Source organism: Maniola hyperantus, chromosome 21 (genome assembly GCF_902806685.2).
Source record: "Maniola hyperantus chromosome 21, iAphHyp1.2, whole genome shotgun sequence".
Lineage (NCBI taxonomy): Eukaryota > Metazoa > Arthropoda > Insecta > Lepidoptera > Nymphalidae > Maniola > Maniola hyperantus.
Window position 1 is genome coordinate 7,686,323 of NC_048556.1, and position 21,847 is coordinate 7,708,169.

The 21,847-nt window shown below is 36.1% G+C and overlaps 1 protein-coding gene across 5 annotated transcripts in view; it reads left to right on the forward strand.

Annotated features, from left to right (window-relative positions):
• The window catches only part of shg (E-cadherin shotgun), a 307,163-nt gene that overhangs the window by 228,987 nt on the left and 56,329 nt on the right, over positions 1 to 21,847 (forward strand). For 2 of the 5 annotated variants that reach the window (XM_069505790.1, XM_069505792.1), the window contains exons 2-10: positions 16,146 to 16,225; positions 17,608 to 17,730; positions 18,852 to 18,977; positions 19,215 to 19,364; positions 19,766 to 19,789; positions 20,035 to 20,064; positions 20,511 to 20,696; positions 21,013 to 21,215; positions 21,658 to 21,835. In XM_069505790.1, the coding sequence (XP_069361891.1) occupies positions 16,146 to 16,225; positions 17,608 to 17,730; positions 18,852 to 18,977; positions 19,215 to 19,364; positions 19,766 to 19,789; positions 20,035 to 20,064; positions 20,511 to 20,696; positions 21,013 to 21,215; positions 21,658 to 21,835 (1,100 nt within the window). The remainder of the gene's footprint in view (positions 1 to 16,145; positions 16,226 to 17,607; positions 17,731 to 18,851; positions 18,978 to 19,214; positions 19,365 to 19,765; positions 19,790 to 20,034; positions 20,065 to 20,510; positions 20,697 to 21,012; positions 21,216 to 21,657; positions 21,836 to 21,847) is intronic. The other 3 variants (XM_069505793.1, XM_034980225.2, XM_069505791.1) reach the window with 2 other exon arrangements.

The window sequence follows — 21,847 nt, forward strand, 5'->3', positions numbered from 1 at the left end:
AAGTGCTTGATAGCGCACTCAATGGGGTAATTCATCTTCAGCGATAGTCCTTACGTAATTATGACCAATCTATCGTACAGAACACAAGTCTCCTCTAGGAATGAAAAAAAATTAAAAAAAAAAAAAAAAAAAACCGACTTCGATACACAAACACTAAAAATTGAAAAATAATTTAATTTATTACCGAATATATTATGTATACAAGAGTTAATATAGTTCCATAATAATACTTTTTGGTGCCGGTGCCAATTAGCTTTAGCTGCGCGAATCGTCTAGACTTCATATTTTTATGAGACTCCACAATGGCACCTCATTGGCACCGACCCCAAAAAATATTATTATGGAACTATATTAACTCTTGTATACATAATATATTCGGTAATAAATTAAATTATTTTTCAATTTTTAGTGTTTGTGTATCGAAGTCGGTTTTTATTTTTTTTGTAATTTTTTTTTATTTCACAATTTTTAGTGGTCCCATGGAATTATGCTATGACTGGTTAAAATCTACTGTTTACTAAGCTATTACACTGATCGCGAGCAATTCACTCTTATCCGTTGAGGAGTTCCAGTATCTATCTTCGAAGATGTTCATCAGATCTTCACCAAATTTAAATGGGACCAACTTTGAAGTATACCCTTTCAAACAAAAAAAGAATTTTCAAAATCGGTCCAGGCGTCTTCGAGTAATCGGGGAACATACATAAAAAAAAAAAAAAATAAAAAAAAAAAAAGATTCCGACGAATTGAGAACCTCCTCCTTTTTTTGAAGTCGGTTAAAAAGGATTTAAGAGGAGACCGCCACGCTGCTGTCCAAGTGCGGATTGGGGACTTCAAAGTTGGAGAGAATGATTGGAGATATCTCAGCCAGATCTGCTCGCGATGTTTTCCTTCAACGTTACAAGTGATAAGTAATTTTTAGGGTTCCGTACCTCAAAAGGAAAACGGAACCCTTATAGGATCACTTTGTTGTCTGTCTGTCTGTCAAGAAACCTACAGGGTACTTCCCGTTGACCTAGAATCATGAAATTCGGCAGGTAGGTAGATCTTATAGCTGACATTAGTTGAAAAATCTGAAAACCGCGAATTTAGGGTTAGATCACACAAAAAAAATTAAATTGTGATCATGAACTAATAATTAGTATTTTCAACTTTCGAAGTGAGTGACTATATCAAGTGGGGTATCGTATGAAAGGTCTTCACCTGTACATTCTAAAACAGATTTTTATTTATTTTTATGCATCATAGTTTTTGAATTATCGTGCAAAATGTCGAAAAAATACGACTGTAGTACGGAACCCTCATTGCGCGAGCCTCACTCGCACTTGGCTGGTTTTTTTAAACTCACATAACTCTGAAAAGATTTAGGGGTGCGTGCCTGGGATCGAACCCCAGACCCTCCCGACGAGTAGGCCGACGTCCTAACCTAGACTATTACCACTTCATCATCATGATCAACGCATCGCCAGTTCACTACCGAGAACAGGTCTCCTCTCAAAATGAGAATGTTTTAGCCATAGTCCACCACGCTGGCCAATTACGGATTGGCAGACTTACTAGAACCTAATAGACTGGAAATTAAGTTTACTTACTACGGAACCCTCAACGCTTGGAAATAAAAATCTTTACTGACTTTTTTGGATGAACGTAAAGGACAGTCTGAATAAATAAACGTCACAGAAGTCGGAGAAAACGCCAGCGACATTTACGGTGACGAAGGTACTTTATGATGTTAGACATAAAATTTAATTTGACTTGTCATTTGCGGCTTAACTGACATGACGTAATGACAGGCTAATAAAAGCGGCGTTTTGTTTTCATTACCTTTTGATTAAAATATTATCTTCGAGTTGGATCAGTTTGGTTGAAATGAACACTATGCTTTTTGTCATCATCATCATCATGATCAACTCATCGTGCTCACTACAGAGCACGGGTCTCCTCTCAGAGTGAGAAAGGTTTTGGCCATAGTCTACTACGCTGGCCATGCGCGGATTGGTAGACTTCACACCCCTTTGAGAACATTATGGAGACTGGTTTTTGAATAAATACTCGTAAACTGACTTACCTAAACTAATAATAGTGGGGCTGTATGTATGTTGTGTCACCCTTACATTTTCTATGTTGGTAGGTAGCTATGGATTCATGGTACGTTTGCTTTTATGGGTTGCCATAATGTATTATTACTGTAATAGCACTGCCCACCTATACGACGCTATATAAATAAAATATCCCTACTATACTAAGCTGTTATGATTACTATATTACCAGCCTAACTATCACTACCCATATTATAAATGCGAAAGTGTGTTTGTTTGTTGGTTCATTGGTTTGTCCTTCAATCACGTCGCAACGGAGCAATGGATCGACGTGATTTTTTGCATGAGTATAGTTAAAGACGTAGAGAGTCACATAGGCTACTTTTTATCCCGGAAAATCAAAGAGTTCCCGCGGGAATTTTAAAAACCTAAATCCACGCGGAAGAAGTCGCGGGCATCAGCTATAGTAGGTTTATATAACATAAACCTACAGTTAGGCTGGTAATGTAGTAATCATCAGTCTAAAGCTTTGGCCTAAGTATTCGTAGCTACATGCAATTTAATTTTAGTGTTTTATAAGTTCAAATAATAGGGCTCATAATTAATTACATTAATAGTGTTATGTGTTTGTGATTAGGTAAAATATGATCTTATAGTTATTGGTGTTCGTGTGTTATTAATACATTATCTAAGTAAATAAAAGCAAAAGGTGACTGATTGACTGACTGTCTGACTGATCTATCAACTCACAGCCTAAATAAACCGTTGGGGAAACCTGAAAACTGTTTCAAGTTTCTAGGCAGGCAGACTGCTACCAGGTGAGATTGCAGTCAAGGGCTAACTTGTGCCTATCTGAAATCTAAATAAAAAAAGCAAACTACGTTTGTATGTAGCACTCTCAGCAGCGCTCGAGGTGTGGTAGATTATCGTCGTTTCTTAATTTTTTTTAATAGTCTAATCCTATTCAAACATGATTAAAAGTTGAGTCCGAGGAGTAAAGAGGAAGGGCCCGCGAAAAACGTGAGCAATTTCAAGCGCCAAGATGAATGGCCCAGAAAGGGTTAAACTCTTAATCTAATTAATTTGTCACAGAAAATAGGCTTTTCATTGGTCACGATTTATTGCCTCCGCGCCCCGCCTTGTGAACGAGTTGAAGCGTTTATGTACTACAAGGAGAAATACCACTAGTTCGACGCGACTTTACTCATGAAATAAAATACCTGACAATTAGTCATCATCATGATCACAATCCATTACTGGCCCACTACTGAATACGAGAAGGCTGACATCTTAACCACTTTACTCATGTAAGTATAAAGATAATCTCAATTCTCAAGATGCCTTGTTCACTGATCTCGTGAGTTGTGCATACTATTCCGCATTTGTTCACTCCTAAAGTTTTTTGTCTAACCCTGGTGGGTTGGACAGAAACAGTTTAAAAAGAAGAAAAGCAAATCATTTTTTGTGTAAAACAATGTTTAAAATTTGTAATATTAATGAAAAAAAATTTAAAACAAGTGTTTTAAAACAATGTGGTTGGCAATGAATTTCAAAATGGTTTTTAGGGATGTCAACGGGACCCTATTACTTAGCCTCCACTGGCCGTTGTATCTCATGAATCGTATAGGAAGAGTTGAAATTTTCACAGAATGTGTTTCTATTGCCACTATAACAACAAATAATAAAAATTACAAAATCTAAAATGTAAATGAAAAAAAAATTAAAAAGTATATAATCTTGTACGATGGTGCGGATTGCGGAACCCTTCGTATTCGAGTCCGACTCGAATTTTAAAGGTTTTTATCTATCTTTTTATTCTGACTAACCATGGTAAAAGATAGTCATCAGAACAAAAAGTGATACAAAAACGTGTGTCTTCAGTCTTTCACTTAAAACTCTGTCGCATCTTCAGTTTGTATTAGCCTTTATAATAAGGGCAGTTCCCACGTGCACCCCGGTCCGATGCCCACCAGTGAACAGGTCACGGTCTCCCAGGTAATTTAAACAAGCGAAAGTTTGTAAATCATACTATAAATTGCTAGCACTTGAGTACAAAATAAATATACCCTATGTCTTACGGGGAAAATTGGCCTATTTTACATATAGGTACTTGTGTGACTCTAAGAAAATTGTTAAACTATAATGATTTTGAAGCGACTCGTTCGGCTTCTTATTCCGAGGGGTTCGGGGTTCGATCCCGGGCACGCATCTACTGACTTTTAAGATATAGGTACAGACTTTTCGGATTTCTAAGTTAGTAAATATCACAAAGGATGAAGGAAAACATTGTAAGGAAACCTACATGCCCGAGTTCTGTATAATGTTCTCAAAGGTGTGAGAAGTCTGCCAATCCGCATTTGTCCAGCGTGGTAGACTATATTCTGAGAGAAAACCCGTGTGTAGTGAGCAGGCCTTGAGTTAAAATGACGATAATGTGTATTCTAAGAAAATTAGTAAATTAATTTGGCACATCTAAAGCTCTTCATACATGTACAAAGGCACTGTCCACACGACCCACTATGATGACATGATAAATAGTAAAACAACATGAACAAAAACTATTTTAGGGGCCTGAATCCTGATGAATTTGGCACAGCTGGGACTTTAATGGGCAAAAAGCTATTTCGTGTCTTTTTATGACCCAGAAAGATTATTGTTTGTTTAAATACTAGCTATTTTCTGTTAAGTATATATATAAACAAACTAGCTGATGCCCGCGATTTCTTTCGCGTGGATTTAGGTTTTAAAAATCCCGTGGGAACTCTTTGATTTTTCAGAATAAAAATTAGTCATTAAGTCATTCTCCAGGTCTTTAACTATACCAACAAATCAAGGCGATCCGTGGCTCCGTGATTTGTTGCATGGACTCCGAGCTGCGAAAAAGACGCGCACCTCGTCTTTTTGGAAAATGGGACGAGCTGCGAATGGGACGAGTTGCGAGTGGGACGAGCTGCGAATGGGACGAGCTCCGAATAGGACGAGTTGCGAATGGAACGAGTTGCGAACGCGAGACGAGTTGTGAATGGAACGACTTGCTATCAAACCCTACTTTAGATATATCGAGATAGGTATTGAGAGAAGAGATAGAGAAGAGAAATTATGGTAAAACGTTGCCAGCTTAGTTTCTGGGAACAGTGTCATTCAAAGGCGGGGCTCGTCGTCCGATAATTGCATTTGAGACGAGGCCTAGGCGTACGGGATAACGCTGAATAGCTTTGCAAGTTTAGAACATTTGTCTGTTAGGGCGAGAGACGGACGATTAAACCGATTCAAGAGGTAAGAGTATTGGCCCAGTATAAGGAGACACAGTAGTCCGACGCCTTTGCTCTCGTGGTAAATGTCCCGGTATCACTATGGAGATCTCGGGACGCTCGTTACCGGTTACCGCACGATTGCTGTGTGTAGACGGCTTTGTCGAACCTAGATACTAGGTACGATACGTCGTCTAGGGTAGATAATAAATTAATAACATAGGTACTATCCTTACTCTGTGGTATAGAAATGGTACCTACTTAATATCGGGACAGCCCGAGCGTGTTGTTGATTTTTAGCTACCTACTATTAGTACGAAAACCACTTTGATATACTTTAGTAGGCTTTTATTCACTGTTCACATAGTAATTATTATTTATATCAACACAAGAGCAAACACCACTTTCTACGCGCCATTTCAGAGTGACGTTTCCCATAGATTCGCTAGTCCGCAGAGCACACCATAGATAATACAATCACCTAGTTTTTATCCGTCTAACACTACTCACACATTATCATCATCATAATCAACCCATGTCCGGCCCACTACTGAGAACAGGTCTCCTTTCAGAACAGAAGGGGTTAGTTGGCAGATTTGACACACATTCGAGAACATTATGGAGAACACTCGGGCATGCAGATTTCATCACGATGTTTTCCTTTACTATATTTAATTTCTTATAACGGACATAATTTCGAAAAGTTAGAGGAATCCCTAACTTATTCATTATATTTATCCCAGAAATTCAAAAAGTTTCCTCAGTATTTTTCTATTAAATCCATGCGGAGGAAGTCACGAGCATAATCTAGTTTTTTAGTAAGTTAGTCTACAGATGGCCTTCTAAAACCATTAAGTCTATCACTAAATATTAATGCTTTCAAGTCATGTAGAGACATTCTAATGTACAAGTGAAATAATGAATGCTCCTACTATTCATAACTACGACTCAACTCACGCCAGACGGACAGTCTGAATAATTTATTACAACATTAGTACAAGGCGATGTTTTAAGTTATTAAGACGTTTACTCATGTTAATGTTACTTCAAGAGGCACTGCTTGGAACTTTAAATGCATTGAGATTGATAAATCAAAAACAAACTGAATGCGTTTTTAGAAAGTTTCAATTTAAAAAAAAAACAAAAGTATGTTTGTCCTAAATAGCTTGTGAAAATAAAGTTATTTGACTGTTATATTTTTTGTTTTAAAGAAATCATTATTTTCGATATATATCTTTTCTAAGTTCTAGCATTAGTATCTGTGTACTCTGAGGATATAGCATATCAATCCATTATGATCAATGTGACTACAAATATCATTGATTTAGGAGGATTTTTTTATTTTATTCAAAAGTAAAGTTAGCCCTCGACTGCAATCTCATATGGTGGTAAGTGATGATGTAGTCTAAGATGGAAGCGGGCTAACCTGGAAGGGGTGTGGCAGTTTTATTAAACCCATGCCCCTTTGGTTTCTACACGGCATCTACAAATACAATGTTTTCCACAAATAAATCAATTTCATTTCAGATTGATTTGATGCCAGTTTGATCGTATAAAGGCCTTAATAGGTTCAAAAGTCATAACTACGAATAATATTTAATCGTCACTCGTAAAATGGAAAATTACCGATGATTAAAAAATAAATTCAACGCCAATTAACGGATGAGTGCTGCGTCCAGTCAACAGATAATAACGAGGATAAATCGACTGCAGTTAATTATGATGAAATTTACTATAATTTGAGTAGTAGGTACTTATAGTATCGTTAACGTGGAGACTGACATTTAGCCTCATCAATATATAACTCTATACTGATATTATGAAAAGGTACAATTTGTTAGTTAGTTACATCAACCTTTACAAGGAGATAGCAGATTAGTAGAGCGTTGTCTCTGTCGTTGAGACCGACAAAACGTCATATAGGTAGGAGTGACATAGACAACGCTCTACAAAGCCGAAATGTCATTCTAAAGGCCGATATACATTACTTTCTGCTGCGTACTGTAGCTATCCTCGAGTACTATACCTAGTCAATATTGGTCAGTTAGCCATAATTTTTTTTAATTCAGGTATAAGTTAGCCCTTGACTGCAATCTTACCTGGTGGTAAGTGATGATGCAGTCTAAGATGTAACCTGGAAAGGGTATGACAGTTTTTATTTAACTCATACCCCTTTCTACGCGGCGTAGTACCGGACCGCTAAATCGTTTGGAGGCACGGTTTTGCGGGTAGGGTGGCAACTAGCCACGGCCGAAGCCTCCCATCAAACCAGATCTGAGATTTAGAAATTTAAAATTCCAAACCCCTGGCGGAAATCGAACCCGGGACCTTCGATCAATAAGACCACAGCGCTTTACTACTCCTCCAGGGAGGTCGTTAAAAAAATTTGTGGGTAAATAAGGCTTTAAATGAGAAATAAAGGTTCTGAACAGAAATCTATACGTATAGTAACCCTTTCGTTCTGTAATTAAAAAGAAAGGTTTATACTTTTCTCTTGTTGTTTATTTATCAATAAACTTTGTCTTAGCTTAGATCTGATCTTGAGACGTTTAGGGGTACAACTCGCTTTTAAGACTGTTATCTCGAAGCCGTCATTATGGGAGCGAGCCCCTTCTCGCCCCTGAAGTTCTTATCTGAGCTTAAGTATTATAGTGATGTACCTGCGATATTTACCTACCTATCGAGTTTTCCTGAATCCTTTTGAATATTGTTACTATTGTTAGAATATGAACTTTTTATTTAATTTAAAATATTCTTTTACAAGGTGCTTTTGAATAGTCGTAGTAATCTACCAGAAAAAATGCCTTTACTTTAGAAGAATATACAAAAAAAGATATTAATATGATTTTTGTATTGTTCATTCTATGTAACCATTTCCTAAGGGTGTTGTCTAGATGTACTGCGTAAAAAATGAACGTACAATTTAAACGTATTTTGGTTGGGGCTCGGTGACACGCTGCGAACAAACAGATAAGTGCCTGTCGATGTAAAATGACATGTTTCATTAAAATACTCCATTAATTTTTGCGGGGCATGTCTATTTCTGGCACACTTTATCCAATTTACGATAAACAAACTTTGTTACGATGGAAAGCAAACAAAATTGATAGTTTTTTTTGCCAATATCGCAAACAGTTATAACCTACTTTTATACAAATAAAAAATTACGACACATGATCACAAATATATACCTACACATATTAATTATTATCATATCATATCAATCGTGATATTAAGAACCATAATTTAATAAATAGAATAAGCACTTTAAGCAAAATAAGTTACAGCCTACTTGTGTACAAAATTAAGTATTAGAAAAAAACATCCATCTAAGTAACAAGTGCGCTCAAAGTTCGTGTCACTTGGGCACTTCTTGCAAATTGCATTGTATAGCAATGTATCAATGTACATATGTGCATATAGTTAGAACATCACCGACCGCATCGAAATATTTCCTGCTCCCTTTTAAAAGCGGGTAGGTTGGGGTTTTATTTTCTAAATGGTTTTATTTTACGTCGATAGGTTTTATTATTTTAGGGAGTTTTTGCGAGTTTTATTGAGAAGTACAAAGTCCAAAGTAGCGTCATCTGTGAACTGGTAAACTTACAAGCCACAAAACGCATCGGGAATGAAAATGATATCCTAGACATAGGTAAACTAGTTAGGAGTCAGAACCACCTCTAACTTCTCAGAGTTTTTAATGGCGAAAGAAAACATCGTGAGAAAACCTGCACGCCTGAGAGTTGTACCAGTTGTATTTTCAAAGATGTATGAAGTCTGCCAATCCGCACTTTGCCAGCGTGGTAAGACTATGGCCAAAACCCTTCTCAATCTGAGAGGAGAACCGTGCTCTGTAATGAGCCGGCGATGGGTTGATCATGATGATGATGATTACTTAGTAGATAAGGACACAGAATGTTGATTAATAATAATAATTAGGTATTATGTATTTACGCTCAGATATCCAATGTTGCTAATTAGCACATATATCATTTTATCTTTCACTGAAATAATAAACACACACCCTTGATGGAATTTAAACAGTGCCTAAAATAGAACCTATTTCTGTTTTAATCAGAGCCGGGCGGTAGAGACACAAATAAGTAAATATATTTCTAAACTGATTTCCGCGCCTTCGTCCGTGTGGAATTAGGTTTTTAAAATCCTGCGAAAACTTTTTGCTTTTACGGTTTAAATGTAGCATATATCATTCCCCAGGTCGTAATAATGCAAAAAATCTAAAGAAGGACAAACTATAATATGGGTACCTAGTGATGATAACAAATATGACAATTTTTTTCAGTTTCATTTTTATACTAGCTGCCCCGGCGAACTTCGTACCGCCTAACAGTCGATTCTTTTTTCAGGAATTTTTTTTTAAAAATTCTCCCCGTAAGAACCATCCTCGTACTTCAAGGAATATTATAAAAAAATAATTAGCAAATCGGTTCAGCTCTTCTCGAGATTTGCGATAAGCAACAAATTTAGTGATTCATTTTTATATTACAGATTTTAAAATCCTAACATCAGTAAAAAAAATTAGTCACGCCATTAAGCAGAACAAATACACATTTTAACATGTCGCTTAACTGAGCGCTAAATTCTAAATCACTTTTAAAGCGATTGGAAAATTAAGCTGTCGGGAGCAGAGCAATTAATTTTAAGCTCACCATAATATGCCACAAAAGGACATTCTGAAGCTAATTGCTTGAGTCTCAACTCTCAACTAAAAACCACTCACTGAATAGAGAGGAAAAAGAATAAGAAAAAATAAAACAAAATCCCTCAACGACCATCGACATCGCTTACAGAACGTGCCCACACTTGAATATTCAAATTGGCCCGGTTAAAAGCAATACCATGCCCCGCGAGGGAAGATATTATACTCAACTTTATCTCTGCCAAAGTGTCAGACCACTGGGTCAATAATGTTATGTTATGGTAGTAATTAATTATTGAATCTTTGGTTAATTGAAAAGTTGCATCCAAATTTGTGTGAATTGGTGTTTTGTTCTATTTAGTTTGGGTTGCGTCGTAAGCAACGGACTATATTCCGTTAGTTTGGTTAAATTGCAATCTGACTATCTATTCGTGGCATTGTGCAGAGCTACGTGGATAGATGTGTCGACTGCAGAGTGTAGTGCTGCATCGATATCGCTGCAAAACATGGTTAGGCTTTAAAAATTGAGTAAGAACTACTAGTTGATGGAAAAGGGGAAAAGTACTCATAACAACTATTTTTCCGCACGAAATCGTCGTGTTTCAATCGGTAGATGTCCAATGCAGGACGAAGGTCTCTTGCAACTTGCAAAAATATCCACAGAACAAGGTATTTTCTGCTGGTTCCAGCTACTTACTTGATATTGTCCGTAGTGTATTCGTCTGATCACGTCTTCTAAAGAATTCGCATGAAATGATAAGATTTTATGTATCGGACGGGAGTGCTATGTCAACTCTTACGTGTGTCGCTTGATGTGCCCGTAACAATGGGCCTTCTATAACCCCCTCGCCCCCTCTGGTGCCATGACCCCCCATAGCAAAAGGAAGCCTAACAAAGGATTGCTGAGAAAAAAGCTAGGTTCCGGTGTCACAGACACGCAAACCTGTCCGCCATTACAGGTGGAAGGAAATATACTTCTTATTGCGAATGTAAATATGACGTATTTTGCTTTTTGTTGTGTCCAGAGAATTCTTGTATATACATAACACTTTCATGTGATATCAGAGCCGATATTTACGTACTAGGGGTTGAATTTTTAAAAATCCTTTCTTAGTAGATGGCTACGTCATAATAGCTATCTGCATGCCAAATTTCAGCCCGATCCGTCCAGTAGTTTGAGCTTCGCGTTGATAGATCAACCAGTCAGTCCGACAGTCACCTTTTCCTTTTATGTATTTAGATTACAAGGTATCTTATATAATGTAACGCGAGATTTCCTGAAGGCCCAGTGAGTTATTATGTTTTTCCAGCGGGCTCTGTTAGCTCTCTATTACAGCTTTATTATTTACTCTCATAACAGCGTAACGAATTGTTCTCCGGAGCTTTCGTTGAACTTTCGATAACATTTTGTAGCTCGTGGAACTAAGGTCAATCGGTAAATGTTATACAAACTAGGTATATTGCGAGATAATCGTGCTAATTCTGTCGCACACAATCTTTAAACTAAATTGATAGTTTTAAAGATAATGTTATTATTTCTATTGTACAAAGTCAAAGCCGTTTATTCAAATCTAGCTGATTCCCGCGACTTCGTCCGCGTAGATTTAAGTTTTTAAAAAACCTCTTTGATTTTCCGGGATAAAGATAAAAAGTAGGTACGTCTAGTCTATCTCACTCTCCAGGTCTTTAACTATACCCATGCAAAAATCACGTTGATCCGTTGCGACGTGATTGAAGGATTAACCAATAAACCAACAAACAAACACTTTCGCATTTATAATAATGGGTACCATTGTACACTTCTTAATTGTCAATTGTTGAATTTGTAAGATAATAATTAATTGATGTAGGTTATGGTGATAAATTATTATGTTTTAAAATCAAAGCTACGAGGATTCCAAACGCGCCCGGTCTCTGAGAAGATCCCACAACTAACTCGGCCGGGTCGTTATTTTCACAGTATAATATATTTCACAGAATCAATTAAAATATGTTGTTTTCTGAACTTTAGTTTTAAGTTCTCAATTGACAATCAAGTCTACAATAATACCTATCCATACTAATATTATAATTGCGAAAGTGTGTCTGTCTGTCTGTCTGCTAGCTTTTCACGGTCCATCCGTTTTACCGATTTCGATGAAATTCGGTATAAAGATAGCTTGCATCCCGGGGAAGGACATAGGCTACTTTTGATCCCGTAAAATCATAGAGTTCCCACGGGATTTTTAAAAAGCTAATTCCACGCGGATGAAGTCACCAGGCATCATCTAGTTTCAAAATATTTTGGCTTTGACTCGTTCACCTTATCCAGCAGTTTTCACGCTTTAACGCTTTAGTGAGTAGGTATATTATTAGGTAGGTAAATATTATAAGCGTACATTCGGAAAATATGGTTAATTTTCGTAAGTAAGCAGCTGCTGCTTATTCATAACCTTTAATACCTTACTAATGGGATTAACGGTTAGGTATCGTAAAGAATACTTTTGTATGTCAATGCTTTGTATAAATGGGACTATATCTTATATAGTCCGTACAAAATGAGAACTCGCGCGCCATATTGGCTCTATGTGTCAACTGTCGTGTCCAAATTGCGATTCACCTTTATTATAAGGACAAGAAAAGTTATAATGGCGCGTGATAACTTAAAATTTATGCAATATACCTACCATCAGTGATATTATAACATAATGTACCGACGTATTCGAGTGTATTTGATTATTTTGACCTTAGGTTAGGAAAGGAAATACGATCAAAGCCTTTTTCCCTTTGAGGGCTCGTCCGCCATTTGCAATTTAAGCGATGATTATAATCTGAATGTTATCTCTGGGAATTTCAAATTAAAATAAACAACATACGAATTTTCGACGAAAAGACGATGTTTGTATTGAGTTGCGGAAGGATTTGTGAGTCCACCGTTTTATTATCCCAAGAAAACCCCTACATTTGTATGATAAACTTGATGATGCCCGCGGCTTCACTCGCGAGGATTTAGGTTTTTAAAAATCCCGTGGGCTCTTTATTTTCCGGGATAAGAATTAGTCTATGCTCGTCTCCTCTGTCTCTCATAAATTTCGCTAAAATTTGTTAAATGGATGGAATTTTAAAGTAACCTAGTATGTCTGTCCCAGGGATGCAAGCCTCGGACCAAATGTCAAAATCTGTTAAACTGATGGGCCGTGAAAAACTAGCAGACAGACGGACACCCTTTCGTATTTTTGATATTAGTATGGATGATAAGGACTGTTAAGCATGATAAGGATGAATGACCCTCAGAAATGAGGAATACATGAGAAGAAAAGGTTCGTAAGTTTCTAAAAACTCAGAGGATGAACTTCAAATAGTTTCATCATCATTTCTTCGACTAGTCGCTCGTCGCAAGTAAAGTGAACTGATTTCTAGTTTTTGGATGCGCTCTTTTTTCGTCAATTCAGTTCTAACCGAAAGCACTTATAAGCAATTTAGGATTCATTATATTGTAGTCTGTACTTAACTAGCGTCAAGGCAACTTCTATTTTTAAAAACTACCTTCAAGGTAAGAGTGAATAGGCATCTTCTAAGCAAGCGCGCTCCAACCTACATAGACCTCATCATTCCATAAGGCATGATTGTCGTCAAGCTGGTCTGGTCTGGTGGAAGTATCGGCCGTGGCTAGTTACCACCCTAACGGAAAAGCCGTGCCAACAAGCGATTTAGCGTTACGGTACGATATCGTGTAGAAACTAAAAGCTGTGTGGGTTAAATAAAAACTGCCATACTTCTTCCAGGTTAGCCCGCTACCATCTTAGACTGCATCATCACTTATCACCAGGTGAGATTGCAGTCCAGGGCTAACTTGTATGATTAAAAAATATTTCCATTTACATTTATTTCTACCTATTTAAAAATACATCTAAAGTACTTATCTTGTTTGTATTGGTAATAGGAATCAGACGATCCTAGTCATCAGCTTATGCAACAATCCTCATTTTCTTTGATCTGTTAATTGGTACTTTGACTCTACCGTTCGTAGCCATTATAATCTACAGTCTGCTCCAGTTATATAATTTGTGCCATTAACCAAACTGCGTCATTAAGTAACTGTGCTTAAGTTCTAACTTCATTAGTATTAAGGTCGTTTCAACAATTATAACGCCTTGGTAAATTAGCTTTATCTCGTTCATCGCTAAAGTGCACCGGAGCCACGTCTCTTAAGATATGCAGTAACTACCTTCCAGCAGTTCTCTTTCATTTGCTGTGTCTAGATTACTTGATATAATGTACTTTTGCTTATCGCACTTGTTATCTTAAATGCTGGCCCAGTTAAGTTTGTTTTACTTAAAGCCTTTCCACACGACTGCGTTTCCACGTGCGTCAGACGCAATTTAGCACAAACAAGACGCGATGCAGTTGCGTCCCGTTTCCTTTTGCATACGTTAATAAATCCAGTTTGCATTCTGCACCTACACTTTGTTTACCCAGATGATTGCAACTGGGTGAACAAAGTGTGATCAAAGGTAGGAAATATATCACCTCCGAATTAAATCACATCTGTGTGAATGTGATTATGTTCCAGGTGAACAAAATGGAAATAATTCAGTGATTTAAATTGATTATAAAACTCGCGTCTATTAAGTACTATTCCGCATGATAATGTCAGATGTCGTCATGTGTAAAGGCACTAATTGAACTAAATCGAGATTGTTTCTGTTTGCATATTTAATTAACTTATCATTAAAATGAAAATTATATTTTATTGTACACCATGTCAGTCGCTAATTAATCAACATACCTAATGACCGTTCTTCATATTTAATTAATTAGGTAATTGTGATTTCCGTAACCGCAGCTTTTCATTGATTAATTATTACTATTGGAAGGAAATTTGTTGTTTTTACATGTTCTTATAATGTTGTTGTAGACTGTAATAGTAGTGGCATAAAGCTTTGTTACAGCAGTATTTAGTGTAGGGTATGATGAAGACTTTAATTTCTGTAAATCCTCGTTTCTTAAACACACTGCTAGAATATGGAATGCTCTTCCGGATTTCGTTTTCCCCTCTAGCTATAATATTGGTAACTTCAAAAGAAGAGTGACTCTGACTAGGTACTTTTTAGGCAGGCGCGCTCTATCTTAGGCTGCATCATTAGTTTGGTGTGATTGCAGCCAAGCGCAAACCTAGGTATACCCATAGTTAAAACATCCGGTTATAAACGTTATGGTCAACTTATTAGTCACAACTGGCCTATATTATTTACCGTAAGCTTATTGGTTGACAATGATACTTAAACTAGTACTTTCTTTAATTCGATACCTATTGTGACAGTATAAAATGCCGACCAAGCAAGAGAAAGCACGGTTCCTGTTATTGTCAATGCTCTAATTGGTATTTACTGAGCGTGGTTCCATCCTCCACAGATATCAAAAGAGTGAATAGCATCGAACAGTAGCTTAATAGTTGTCCTAGTTTATGTAAGGAATGTTAGCAATATCGCGCCAAATAAACTTGTCCTGACTAGTGTAGGTACATACTGCTGTTCAATTGCGGTAGAATGAAAGCTACAATGTCACGATCGCGATCACCTCTGATTGGTTGACGCTCGCTCATTATTGGCTACAATGCATTGCAACAAGAATCGCACAAATTCAGCCAATCAGAGCAAATGAGATTGTATTACATTGATGCCGGTTTTACGAATTCGACCTACTGGTTTGGTGTCATTCAGTAAATTGTCGCTGGAATTGTGTCTACAATTCTCTCTGATTGTGTCTATAGTATCTATCTATAATTTCGCTACCTTTGTCATATTTTTATGATGCAACTCTTACGGTAGCTAATGTGTAACATAAGTAAAAATGTTCATCACCACGTCATCACAGTTCAAACCACGGAATTAGGAATCAGCTTATCTTATAAACTGGCACTTTTGTTGACGCTTGATGTACTTGATGAATATGTGATGGCTTAAATTATAGAATATACCTATTATAAAACCCCAGACAAAGAGGCAAAGCTCATACAATTATTGTATTTTAAAAAGAGAAGACAATGTCATATGCTTGTGTGTGACACATACACTTAGCTACCCAGCCTACATAAATAGTAGAGTAGGGTTTACGCACTTTGTGACTACTGTACTGACCAATACTTCTTAAGGGTCATAAAGTAAATCGTCTTCAAGATAATGTTTATTAATTGAACTTATTTTCTCTTTCCAGTTCGGGATCACACGTCACACCACGTCACGAGGTTAAGGCATTCGAGACACCTTGATGGGTACCTGCCATTACATTCATCTGTGAGTATGCCCCATCATCAAATCCATCAAAATCTTTATAATCATTCATCTTAATCATATTATCACTTATTGATTTGGCCCTCAAAGCTTTGTCCCTTTAGAGTTCATATTGATTTTTGGCTTATTTTTTAAAACTTTGAACTTGTATTGTGCATGTTCATAATATAATCTCTGCTGTTATATCTATTGTACTTTATATATTTCTCTTGATTAAATTAGCTTTCGAGGATGTATGTAAGTAAACTATTCTATAATCACAATATCATATCCCATTTATATAATAAAATCACTGATTTAAAATAAATTTCTATATCTTAACATGTAATATTTTTGATGACAGAAGTCTGAACTATGTAAGTCCCTTTTAAAATTGTTAGTATTAGCATTAGTGTATCGTGATCTAATAAATAACTAGAGGTTGTAAGTAATGCATGGTATTTGTGATTAAGTATGTAAATTAGCAGTTTGCAATGTTCTGGTGACGATAATGATCACGAACAATATACCTATTTGTATGTAAATACAATAATAATTGCATATTTTGATAAAAAGCTACTTTTGATCATGATTATCAGGAGATACGTGTATGAAAGTAACTTTTGTTTAACACACAGAATTTGAAATTTAATTGTAGAAATGGTATCTGATGTTCTTTAATACCGGGAAACAATAACACCTTCACATATTCTTAACATCCAAGCAATAAAAATGAAACTGTAACACAAATGAGTCTGTTTTTACGATAACGCGCACTGACGCTACCTTACCACTTCTATACCTACCTATTCTGAATTCTGTGGTTCTACCCAATTCTAATAAAACAAACAATCGGAATAAGCTGGGCTCCACGAGGATACATGCTCGGCGAACAAGATTAATATAGAGTACTAGATGAAGCCCGCGACTTCGTCCGCGTGGATTGAGGTTTTTAAAAATCCCGTGGAAACTTTTTTATTTTCTGGGATAAAAGTAGCCTATGTCCTTCCCCGAGATGTAGGTAAGCTAACTCAGTACAAAATTTCATCAAAATCAATTAAACTGTTGGGCCGTGTAAAGCTAGCAGACAGACAGTCACACTTTCGCATTTATAATACTAGTATGGAAATATGGATATAAATAGAGGTACATATGTATATATGTCTACAAGCAATTTTCATATAGTATAGCTATGCTTGACTTTGTTTCCACATAATTTTCAAATTAGCTTGAATTAAGAAAAGATGTCGAGCATATACGCGCGTGGAGACCTAAAACAAATTTCCTCGAATAGTAATATTGCGAAATTAAAATTTTAGTGTTGGGTAGAATTGTACGAGCTTGTGTCAAAGTAGCGGAATTAGCTCTATATATTTATGTAGTAGCACCAACTAACGTGGTTTCAGTTCACCCCAGCGACGTCACTGAAGCTCGCCGTGAAGGACAACCACAAGCCACTGTTCACGGAATGCCTGAATTACAAGCCGACATTGAAGGAAGAACAGCCCATCGGAACTTATGTGTTCACGGTGAGTCGAACTTTTGAACACTTTACAAGCTTAATGGACTAAGGCTGAAATCTACAGAGCGGACTTTACTTTGCTCAGACTTAAGTTTCAATTATAACGAGACAGACAGCGATATAACGCTGTCTCGTTTTAACAATGTCTTAAGTCTAAGCAAAGTCAAAGTGCGCTCTATTGATCTCAGCCTAAGAGCCAGAAAAGAGCCAGCGCGTGCTAGACCTTCGTTATTTTATAAAAGCTGAAGTTTCTCTGCGTATTGTCGCCAACACAGGGACGAACTGTCAGCGACTAGTTTGGATCATAGTGGCTTTGGGAGATAACAGGTAACAAAGGCGTAAAAAATCTTACGTCAAAGTATAGATTTTTTTAAATATTTTCTTCGGAACAGTATTAGCCGTCATGCATTGCCAGACACTTAGTGTCGTTGCAACCCCCTACCAGACCCTGAAGTTTAAGGGTGTTTGGCAGGATCCGAAGACAATATAAAAAATTCGACGAGACGAACGGTCTGGCACGCGCTGGCTCTCTCTCTATAAGAAATTTGAGTTGTTTAGGGTAGCAATGCAGTTGAAAAGGTTAAATGTTTCTCTGATCTATCTTTAGTAGAGTATTAAAATTGTTAATTTTATCAGATAGTTTAATTATGTGCAGACTATTTCAGTGTTCTGTTATTTATAGCTGTTGTTTTTAGTCTTTAAAATTCGATTCTACTATAAAAATGACAATAACTAAATCGATTTTTGATGAATTCACGTCCCTTGTACATTTTATTTATTCTCAACTATTTGCCTCTAAAAATAATTTCCCCTGTTATTATAAGCATTGTCTATAACTGTTTTTGTTGTGAGTTGATTTTTGTATAAAAATGTAAGTGATTTTTTGATTGATATTTACAAAATTATGATGAATTACTTTATATATCTATAATAATATTAAAATATATTAATAATAAGAAAATCAAGGGCATATGTAACCCACACTGAAGTAACGTGGTCCTTACCACTTTATTACTCATTAAGAAGTTCTTGTCTGCATCCCTCTTTTTTATGAGAGAGGAGCTCTGATAAGATATTACCTAATAAGATGATGATGATGATGATATTAATCATCAATGAAATCTACAGGTACACGCAGAAGACCGAGATCCGCCGGATATGGGTGGTACAGTCACGTACAAATTTGTCTCTACTCCTGGTGAGAAAGAGAGGTTTCACGTAGATCCGGAAACAGGGAGAATAACTACAGCCGATGTCAGTATGATTCTAAATTTCTTTTTTATATTTTTATACCATTCTTAAATTCTTTTTAAATTAGTTTCGTATTTTAAACGTACTTTTAAAATTTATTTGATATATAATATTTTTCCTTCAAATAAATTCGTTATAAGTAGCTATACAGTAATTCATGTGCATTTGCTTCCATTAAGGACTTGCAGGTAGGTAATCATATTGTAAGTAAAATGTGTTTATGAAAATAAAATTGTGCAGATTTTTGACCACGATGAACCATCTCGTGAAAAAGAAGCGTATATCACAGTTCGAGCCAGTGACAACGGCCAACCTCAGTTAGATGATGCTTGCACTATAAAAATACTCATAGAAGACATCAATGACAACCAGCCGGTCTTCGATAAAGTTGTAAGTAGAATTACAGAATATTGATACCATCAAATCAATCATGTTAACAAATTAATAGAACATTATGCGCTCGATAAAGGTACAGCTCGAAGCACAAACTCATATTTCATTAATAATAATCATCAATAATATTGTAAATGCGCTATAGTACCATAACAAAGTATAATAGCTATTAATGTATACTGTACAAAATGTTTTAGTAAGTGTCTAACATGCTTTCGTCTATAATAAAATAGTATTTCATACATTTTTATGCATTTGTACTGAATTCTAGGTCTTACACTTTCGGAATTTTCTTATCTATTTATTGTGTTAATATCTTTATCGTAACTAACTTAACGTTCGTTCATTAGCCTCAAACCGTGGCGCAGACTTTATTAACACTTGCCTGTTTTTCGAAGGTCTTCCGTGGAGATGTTTGGAAGGTTTGTCCTTAAGAACAGAGAATTTCACAAAATGAGAGACAGAGTTTCGCACACAGATTTCTTGATATTTAAACACACTTAAATATTGAATTACTAACGATCGACTGTTACCATTGCTTACATGTTAACCTATTTTATATTAATTGTAACCTAATTAAGCTATGGTAACATTCAATTCAATTTTTTGTATACATTTGAAAAAAGTTGTATTTCTCTACTTGCATGTTGCTGCATGTCTGATTTAGGATCGTAAGCCGCCACTCAAGGCGTTATCGGTAATAAGTTTGTGTGTATCGTGTGTTTTGATTCACTTTTTTTGCACATTTCTAGTTGGTGTGTTTTCTTTAGCTAGGCCGCTCTTTTTCCCCTAAGCGCATTTTTTCACACAGCACGATTATAATTATTTTGGAAAACTTTCTCTAAGCTTTAGGCATGCTTCGCGTAGAACATGTCAAAGTGAAATAACAACATATTTAAGCTAACCTTAAGGCTAAATATTTAACGTGGTTAACACAACTTTCATAACTTCGTAACATTAAGGAATTTTACCGAATATTGTTATAGACAACGTGAGATGCAACACAGAATTTATTTTACTACATAGATATTTTTCCTTCTACTCCTACGTTTTAAACTAAGGACATATTATTATCTTTACAGTGTCGTATTTACCATGTTATATTATACAGTCTAAATATTTACAAATTGTTTTTTCGCGCAGTCATATTCGGAGTCAGTCCCACAAGATTTGCCAAGCGGACGTGAGGTGATGAGGATATCTGCCACAGATATAGACGATGGGAACAACTCCATCGTGAGCTACAGCCTCGATTCCAACTCTCCAGATCAGGCATACTTTTACATCGATCCAGACAACGGGGTCATATTTTTAAACAAAACTATTGATGTAAGTTGCTGTTTATATATATTCTATTAATAACACATTTACTTTTATCTAATAGCAAAAATTCATCAGATTGAAGTAGTCCTGTATTCGTTATCTTTTCCGTATATTCCTAGATATTATTCACTGAAGACATTTTTATTCTACAAGCCAATAAAAAGTTTAAAAGTACTGTTCTCAAATTGATAAACTATACTAGCAAACTCTTAAACATAAATTACGGCGATATTACACTACTTACGGAACCGTATTAATTTTAAAGTGATATTGCCACCCTGAATTATAAACTTCGTACTAATTTCTTTGTAAATTTATGCAGAAAGTCCCAGGCTACAAATTCAAGTTGAGCGCGATAGTAAATGACAAGGGTGATCCGCCGCAACAAAGTTCGATTACTTTAGACATCCAAGTCGTCGAGTCTAACAAGAAAAGCCCGTCTTTTATAGAAGTACCCGATCAACCGATAAGATTAAAAGAAAATTACGCAGACTTCACTTCACCCATAGCTACCATAAGGGCGATGTAAGTATTCGAATTTAATTTAGTCTGAACAAGATTAGGTATTAAAGTATGCTTAAAAGAGTCTTACGGATCAATCCCAGGCCTTATAGATGGAATCTTTTGAATTAATTTGGCTGATTAAACTGTTCTAATTTCTGATGTGCACATATTTTTTAAAAATAATATTAGCCATGTTAAATGACTGATATTAGCTTTTCCCTTCCAACTAATCGTAAAGCTTGTGCTAAGAGTAGGTACGACAATTGAGCAGCGGGTTAGATTTGAACCGCCGATCTTTCGGAATTCAGTCCACTCCTATTGAGTCTCTTATATTGTTGCATAATATACTTGAATCAGCATCCACTTGATTGTTTACAGCTGAGAAAGGATTCTAGAAATTTTTCAATGTTTTGAGAATTAATTTAACTGTTGAAATACTTTAATTATAATTTTCTCTTTTTAGATCCAATATACCAGAAGAGAAGAAACTACAATTTGAGCTAGTAATGGGACAGACTGAGCAAACAAATAAATGGCACACGTTCGTTTTAGAACCTGAAGCCGATTCAGCTTATATCAAACTTGGTAACCATTTGGACTATGAAAAAATTACAGACTACACATTAACTGTTAGGATACAGGTAATATGCTAT